Genomic DNA, 7,947 nt, shown 5'->3' with positions numbered 1-7,947 from the left:
TGATGTCCTGTTCCCCCAGAGGCCACGCAACCTCGTGGTCATTGCCCCAGCACTGCAGCCTGCAGCACCGCCTGCCTCCCCCTGTGATCAGCTGCTCCACTCTGCATTCATGCCCCAGCAAAGCACCTGGGGATCCAGCCAGGGGAGGACAAACAAACCAATACACAAATATTGCATTTTTTCCTCTCCGTTCCTCCTCCTCCCTGAGAACTGTGCCGTACCTCAGACCTCACCCTCTCCTGAAGGGTTTGTCTGAGTAGCGAGAAGCAGGGAGAGGTTTCTCACCCCATGGGGCAGGGCATGAGGAAGAAATCCTCAGCCAGGATTGCAGCGGGCAGAGGGAAGGGCCACATTCTTGGGGATGCTTCCCCAGGGACATTCTGCCCCACTGCTCCCAGGGGAAAAGCCAGTGAGACTGGGGAAATCCTCTCCAAGAGTTTCACCTTCCCTCTTGTCTTCTTTAGGGAACCAAGACACTCTCCTTGCTGCCCTGCAGCTCCTGGCACCCACCTGTGTACCAGCAGAAGACACCAGATCAGCTTCCAGCAGCATCTGGGGTGACTACAGACCCCCCCTGGAAACACCAGTGTGCCACCACTGCCATCACCACCAGGCTAAAAAGTTCCTTGAAAGTACTCATCCTGCCAAGGCCACCGACTGCTGGGACATCCCCACGCTAGATGACTCCATGAGCATAACATAGGGCAGGGACAGGCGCAGGCAGCATTGCCACCAGATCAAAGCCAAGGCAAGGCGAGTCGCTCCCCCTGGTGATGGGGATGTGACAGGCCATCCCGGCACTGGAAACTGGTTTTCGGCTCTTTGAAAGGTGTTGGAACAAGGAGGTGCAAGATGAGCCTGGGGAAGCTGCCAGTGCTCAGCTGGGTGTCAGGCTCCCATGGCAAGCGGCGGCTGAAGTCGGAGCTGACACCGGACATGATCAGCCCACCGCTGGGAGACTTTCGGCACACCATGCACGTGGGGCGCGGCGGGGACGTCTTTGGGGACACCTCTTTCCTCAGCAACCATGGTGGGGCTGAGCCAGCCAAAGCCAACAACTTCTTTGCCCGCACGCTGCGGCACGTCCGACGGGCACCGCAGAGGAGACGTGGCAGCGGGAGCCAGGCAGGGGCATCGCCTGAACCTCCGGCCATCTCACCCATCATCAAGAATGCTGTGTCTCTGCCCCAGCTCAATGAGGCAGTGTATGACAGCGATGGTGGTTTGACCAGCAAGTACTCCTTCAAGAGTGCCTCCAACAGACTCTCCAAAGCACACCAGACCTACGGTAAGTGCAGCGTGGGGGTGGTGGATGGTGCACAGACACCCTTATGTCCCAGTGTGGTAATGCCCATGCCACAGTATGGCCATCTCTACCTCTGTACTGAAGCCCCCAGCAGCTCTCAGCTGCACCAATCCCTCCATCCCCATGTGTCCCTCAAGAGTCTTCATCCCTCCCTTCCCTGCTGTTCCCTCATCCCATCCCGCTGGCCAGCATTCAGGAAGGCCCCATTTGTGTGGGCTGTGGGATGGGTGGATGGGGCAGCTGGTGGGCTCTTCTCTGGTCTCACAGCACTGGGCTGTGACTCAGCTTTTCTCCAGGGGCTGAGGCAGAAAGTTTCAGGAGGGTCTGCGGGCCTGTGGCAACCGGGGGACATGGCTGGGCTCAGAAGGAAAAGCAAGCTGAGGCAATGCTGCCATCTCCTGGTCCCACCCGCCCAGCTCCATTCCCATCGGCCTTTTACCATGCCTGGTGCCCTCCAGGAGACCACAGCCCTGAGCTACAATAGTGCGATGCCACTGGGCCCAGTAAGGGATGTAACCTGGCCTGTCCTTCAGGAGCCAGTGCCACTGACCTGTGCTGGCATCAGCATCCTTTGTCCCATGGCCATGTAGACTTTGTCCCACTATGGCACCCTGTCTGTGCTCACCAGCCATCGCTTCCGCTTTGCAGGGCTGGAATCAGGATTTTGCACCATCCCTCGTGTCCCTCGTCTGGAAAAGGCCCAGGAGAGCACCTGCCCTGGGGAAGATGAGCTGGCACGCTCAGACTCCCTGCTCTCCTTTCGCCTGGACCTGGGGCCCTCTCTCATGAGCGAGCTCCTCCAGGTGATGAGCTTCTCTGAAACCAACGGGAACGAGGCAGCAGAGGATGGCCAAGACCCACTTGGCAGTTGTGTGCTCCCACACAGTGAGGGGACCAAGGATGGAGTCCCTCCAGGACCAGACACATCCCACAGAGAGCTGAAGGCAAAACCCAGCTTCTGGGACCACTCTGGGCAGGCTGGCTCACTGCTGGGACTGTCCATCCGTGCCAATGGAGAGGCACATGCCATTGAGCAGCCCAGAGAGAACCCAGCATGGGCTTCAGGGCCGGGGGCAGTGACCGGAGGGACATTATGGCAGGGGCACTGGAACGACTGCTCCATTGAGGCAGGAGAGTTTGAGCGGGCAGCCCAAGTCCTAGCTCGCCATTATGGGGGGACAAGTACCCCACGCAGCTCAGAGAAAGGCGAGGGTGCCAAGCAAGGCTGGACACGGGCAGCCTGGGAGAGCCCCAGCAGCGACTCATGGCGGCCGCAAGTGACAGCAGCCAAACGGTCCCCAGAGGACACCTGGGACCAAGGAGAGGAGGAGGACGAGGAGGATGAGCTTCCCAGCCTGCAGGAGGGGTACACTGGCACCCGGGGGGGTCGCAGCAATTCCTTTGAGTATGCCGATGAGGAGGAGGAAGACGATGAAGTCAAGGTGTGAAAGGCCATCCCACCATCACAGCCCCACTTCCAAAGAAATCAGTGCTGTGGTCATCACCCTCCTCATTATCCCCCACCTCTGGTGGCAGACCCGGCAGGCAACTTCCTGGCCTTCACCTTAGGGCAGCAGAGTAAAAGGTGGGCAGGAGGGGGCCTCATCTCCCGCAGGGCCCCCAGGTCTGGCAGGATGCTGCAGGGATGGGTGAGGGCTGTGCATTTCACTGTGCCATGCTACAGCCCTTCTCCTTTCCTATTAGATGCCAAACGGACATTCCCGTGTGCCAAAGAAACCCCCAAACCCCTTCCCACCCCAACCCTCATCCCAACACAAGCAAACAATTTGCTCAGGAAAGGAAGCAATGGTTGACAGACAGGGATCAGAGAGGGTCCATAGACACTGATCTTGATTCCTGATGCAAAGCCCTGCCCTGAGAAGGCAGTGGTGGCCATGGAGGTGGCAGTGCCTGCACCAGGCACCCAGCCAACATTCCTCTTGGAGGACCTTCCCCTTGCCTCCCACTGCTGGACATCACTGAGGAAGTTTCCTTGTAGCAGGGAGGGGAGAAACTTTGTGGTTTCCTGGAGGTGAGACAGTCTTGGTACCAAATACCACCCTAAAAACTCTCTTTCCCTTCAACCCATCTCAGAACAAGGAGACTCCCTCTCTGCAGCCTTTATTCCTCACCCTCTACCCGTCCCCTACACACACACCCCTCTTTGCAGAGTGCCTTGTCCCAGAGATAGGCATGGAGGATGTTCAATGCCCTTTGCTGAGCATCCCTGGGTGATGCAGCCACGCTGGGACGAACAGCCTCCACGCTGCCCAGCACAGAAGCGCCTTTGTGCCGTGGCATGGAGCCGAGATGTTCGGGGACTGAGGTCACCAGAGGGACCCTCACAGCACCCTCCTTGTTCTCTGGGACAGACGGGGGTGTGCAGCAGGGGGAGATGCCATTGGGCTGTGCTCCTACGTGGCTCACCCGCCGCCCAGTCCTTTCGCAGAATAAAGAGGCTCCAGCGTGCGCGTGCTGTACGTGGGAGCCAGGCAATCATTGCAGGCAGGTTAAGGGCAAGCCCTCCTCCCTCAGCCCCCCCAAGAAGCAGCAACATGATCCCAGCTCCAACCAGCAGCACTTAGCAGAGCCACGCAGGGTCAGCACCCACCCCGTGCCAGGGAGATGGCTCTCAGAACGAGATTCCCCTGCTCTCTGCTTTTCAGACTACGGCACAAGCTCCAGACCAAAGACCTACATCTGTGGAACAGCCTTTCTGCCTCCACTCTGTACCCCGTGCACTTATTATTGTCCTTATTAAAGCAGTTTTGATACTAACTTCTCTGGTGCATCCCTCCCTCAGTTGCAGAAACCTTATCATCTTCCATCACCACTTTGGTCCCAGCTGCTCTGATCCCTGTGGGATTTCCCAGCACCTCTCCTATGAGCTGGGCTCGTTCAGCCTGGAGAAGAGAAGGCCACAGGGAAACCTCACAGAAGCCTTCCAGTACTCGAAGGGAGCTTATAAGCAGGAGGGGGACTGACTTTGTTCACAGCGTGATAGTGATAGGACAAGGGGGAATGCTTTTAAAGTAAAATAGGGAGGATTTAGATTAGATGTTAGGAGGAAAATTTGTTACTCGGAGGGTGGTGAGGCAGCAGCACAGCTGCCCAGAGAAGCTGTGTATGCCCCATCTCTGGAGGTTCAAGGCCAGGGTGGATGGGACCCTGGGCAGCCTGAGCTGCTGGGTGGCAGCCCTGCCCGTGGCAGTGAGGAGGAACTGGATGATCTTTAAGGCCCCTTCCAACTCAAGCCATTCTGTGATTCTATGATTCATCTCATCTGAATTTTTCTGTTGTACATAAACATCACTTACACGTTGACCAGTGAGGGCATTTCCTCACATTCAGCCTTCCCCTGCCCTTCCTCCCAGCACTGTTGGAGGCACTGCAATCTCTCTGCTTCCTCATTTTCTGCATATTTCATTCTCCTTCCCCAGGGATTCTGGGAACAGGATTGACCCAGCACACTCCAGGCCTGCCTTCCTGCCTTCCCTCCTTGCAACTGGCAAGATACTTTTTAATTAGATCAGTGGCATCAGATAATCAAGCACTAATGGCCTGCAGTCCCACGTGAGAGACACAGGGTGGGAGCTGCTCTCCCCTGCCTCACTTTCCCTCCAAGCAAGGTCCAGCAATGGCAATGTCTGAGTAATGGGTAACCCACCTGGAATGCACCAGCAGATAAGTGAGGTGAGATAAGAGGGAAAGCCACAGACAACCCCTTATCACTGCAGGAATGCCAGTATGGTTACACACCTGTGTTCCCATCCCCACTTCACCTGGCACTATACCAACAGGAGGACACACAGCTCTTCCTTCCACCTACCAAAGCAAGTAGCCAAGAGGAAACAGCAAACCCATGCCCTGAGGTTCCCAAACCTGATGTTTAATTATGTGCTTTTGTGGCACCAAATGCCACATTTCTGGCGTCAGTTCTTTTGTTCCACTCCCTCCCTCCCGAAAATGTGGGCGCAAGAAGAAATGGTGCATTGTGGAGAGGCTAAACAAGCATTCCCTGAGCAATCAAATCCTATCTTCCTCTTCCTTCTCCTCCTCCTCCCAAACCCCACCTCCAGTGTTCTTTGCCCTATACACTATCTGCTCAACCACACATCCTGGTCTGAACCAGAAAAGCACCTGGCCTTATCTAGGAGCTATTTCCTTTCCTGTTAGTGGACAAAGCTTGGTGTCTGCCAGCATCTCACATATAGCCACAGAGCCAGGGACCTCACAGAAGCCAGAGCAGCTGGAGCAAGCAGTCCCAGCTGGGTTTTTATTGAGGCTAGGAAGCGGAACTCATCACTCCATCTTGAAGGAGGTGACCTTGAATCCCCCACGAATGTTCAAGTAGCTGATCTTGTCATAGCCATGCCGGTTGGGGAACTCCACTTCATGTCCATCTGGTAGTTTCACCAGGAATTTGTCTCCCAGGAATTCAACAACGAGCTGTGAGAAGAAAGGGGAGGGAAGGCAAGAACTGGAGAGAAGAAGGACAGAAGAGCATCCACCCCAAATGCACGATGCTACACACAAGGGTCAGACCTGGCCTAGAGGCTGTGCTGGGGGAGCTGCAGGAAATGAGCAGTTGGTAGTGAGGGTCTGAGCTGGTGATCAGACTCTGACCTGGGGACAGGATCTCTCCCGGGGCTGTTTCAGCTATTCAGGTTGTAAACTTGGAGCAGATAAACCTAAGTGCTGCCCCTGCTGAATATACCATATGGCTTAGAATGAACTTGATGCTTTATTGCCCTCATTGCATCCTGGAAAAAGGAGTGTTAGCCATAAACATGCTCAAACAGACAGACAGGAACTCATCACTGATCATCACAAATGAAAGGGATTTCTCCCCAAAGCTGTCACCTCTCCACTGCTTCCCCAACATCCAGCCATGACTGAGGAAAGAAAACAGCTCTCCACAGCCATAGGAAGGGGTCTACTCCTAAATACAGCCCTAGTAACATCTTGGGACGTTGGACAGTGAGACAGCATCCCCAGCAGGAGGAGAGGAAGGACAATTTGTGGATCCAAAAAGTAGTGAGGACAGAAAAGCATTTTGGGACCAGAGAAGATAGGGCACCACATTGCTCCCAGTCCAGATTTGGCTTAAAACCTGTGTTTGCATAGGAGGCGATTAGAAAGAGATATAAGGTACAGAGCAGCAAGATCCTGCTTCCTGGAGACTTCCTTTACTTTCACACACGTCCCTGGGCTGAAAGCAGTTGTAAAGCCTGAAAGGGAAGGCTCACACGAAGTCTTGCTGCTGATTTGAAGGAGTGGAAATAGCAATCAGGACCAAAAAGCCAGAGGATGAGGGAACAGCAAAGCAAGAGAGAGGCACCGGGCAGGCAAGTGGGGGATGTGAGGTACAGCAACCTCCTAACCACGGCTTCTCCCACCACCCCACAACCCCATGCCAGCACAGATCCCTCACCTTGACAGTGGAGCCCTTGTGGAAAATGAAATGCTTGTCGCGATGCTCCTGCTGCCAGTTGTCAGAGCACAAGGAGTTGCAGACGATGACGGACTCATTGAAGCGAGGGTTGAAGTGAAATGCCAGATCCGAGGACTTGCAGCCAAGATTGATGGCAAAGCTGGGGATGAGCAGGAGGAAGGTCAGCTGCACGAGCAGGACAAGGGTCTTGGAAGAGCTAAGATCCAACGCACAGCCCTGGCTCCAAAGCCTCCATCAGCAGTGAAGATGTTTGACACCTCCTGCTCATGAACTCACCTTCAGTCCCGGTGAGTTGAGGTGGTTTCTTTGCACTTACCCTTCAGCGTCCTCAGATATATGGCCTTTGATCTTCATGACACCCCCAGCCTTCAAATCCAGGTTGAACATTTCAAACATTCCCTGAGGTAGAGACAAAAAAAAAAAAAAAAAAAAAAAAAAAGGGCCTGTGGATTTCCATGTGCCATTCCTTCCCTGCAGCCACACTGCTTGGAGAAGGTGTCCCAGCCAGTAGAATATCTAGTGCTCTCAGGAGAGGTTCCTCTCATGGCCTATATCTATGGGCTTCTCAGAAAGGGGAGGAGTGGGCTAAGCAGAGGCAGCGTGAGACAAAGAGTGAGAATGACAGAAGATGAGAACAAAGGTACGAAGAGGATTCAGGCAGAGTAGTCCAGTGTCTCCCACTCCCCATTTGGTGGACAGCACCACTCACAGCCCAAGAAATGCAAGGAGTGAGAGCAGAGGTGGATGTGCCTTTCCCCACTCCTCATTCAGCCTCGCTGAATGCATGCCAGCATGACCACCCTGGTCAACAGCAGGCAGGAGCAGCAGCCCTTACAGCCATCTTCCTTGGAGGGCAGTCAGCAGGCAGGGAGCCACCAGCAGCTCAGCTCAGAAATGCTTCATATAGATGACCTCATGTCCCTTCACTTCCCTGTGGATTATATATTAACCTATTAAGAAGACTTTGAGTCATGCACATACTTTTTCTCTATGGACCAGCCTCCTTGTTGAATTCCCTACGGAGGCACCAGAGCACTTGGCCCTTAGTGGTGCTACTCCAGACACCACGTAGGACAAGCAGCAGCTCCCTAGCTTGCCATGGAGGTGTGACCACTGCATTCATTCCTATTCTTAGTGTAACAGCTCAGCCAAAAAAAAAATGGCTTCCCAGCTCCGTTCTTTCTTG

The 7,947-nt window shown here is 54.6% G+C and overlaps 2 protein-coding genes across 2 annotated transcripts; one reads left to right on the top strand and one right to left on the bottom strand.

The window, feature by feature from the left end:
* Positions 1–145: 145 nt before the first annotated feature.
* On the top strand, positions 146–4,084 carry CDC42EP1 (CDC42 effector protein 1). Its single transcript, XM_065743008.1, has 2 exons — positions 146–1,288; positions 1,955–4,084. Exons 1-2 carry the CDS (start codon positions 853–855, stop codon positions 2,752–2,754), a joined length of 1,236 nt encoding a protein of 411 aa, XP_065599080.1. The 5' UTR covers positions 146–852; the 3' UTR covers positions 2,755–4,084.
* A 1,453-nt stretch (positions 4,085–5,537) lies between these two features.
* Positions 5,538–7,703, bottom strand: LGALS2 (galectin 2). Its single transcript, XM_065743007.1, has 4 exons — positions 7,597–7,703; positions 7,078–7,160; positions 6,741–6,900; positions 5,538–5,755 (listed from the first exon to the last, which is right to left on the bottom strand). The coding sequence occupies exons 1-4, from the start codon at positions 7,600–7,602 to the stop codon at positions 5,609–5,611; spliced, it is 396 nt and encodes a 131-aa protein (XP_065599079.1). The 5' UTR covers positions 7,603–7,703; the 3' UTR covers positions 5,538–5,608.
* Positions 7,704–7,947: the final 244 nt, after the last annotated feature.

The sequence above is a fragment of the Cyrtonyx montezumae genome, unplaced genomic scaffold, assembly GCF_038088225.1.
Source record: "Cyrtonyx montezumae isolate F1298 unplaced genomic scaffold, pur_monq_1.0 scaffold_3, whole genome shotgun sequence".
NCBI classification, from domain to species: Eukaryota; Metazoa; Chordata; class Aves; order Galliformes; family Odontophoridae; genus Cyrtonyx; species Cyrtonyx montezumae.
Note: the sequence above shows the minus strand (reverse complement) of the source record. Positions and strands in the feature narration are given on the sequence as shown.

Excerpts from the sequence above, each read along its gene's own strand:
- LGALS2 (XM_065743007.1), bottom strand. Across the intron at positions 6,901-7,077 it reads ATATCTGAGGACGCTGAAGG|CTTTGCCATCAATCTTGGCT; the intron begins GTAAGTGCAAAG and ends GCTCATCCCCAG. Across the intron at positions 5,756-6,740 it reads ACAAGGGCTCCACTGTCAAG|CTCGTTGTTGAATTCCTGGG; the intron begins GTGAGGGATCTG and ends TTCTTCTCACAG.
- CDC42EP1 (XM_065743008.1), top strand. The coding sequence starts at position 853 with ATGAGCCTGGGGAAGCTGCCAGTGCTCAGCTGGGTGTCAGGCTCCCAT. Across the intron at positions 1,289-1,954 it reads CAAAGCACACCAGACCTACG|GGCTGGAATCAGGATTTTGC; the intron begins GTAAGTGCAGCG and ends TCCGCTTTGCAG.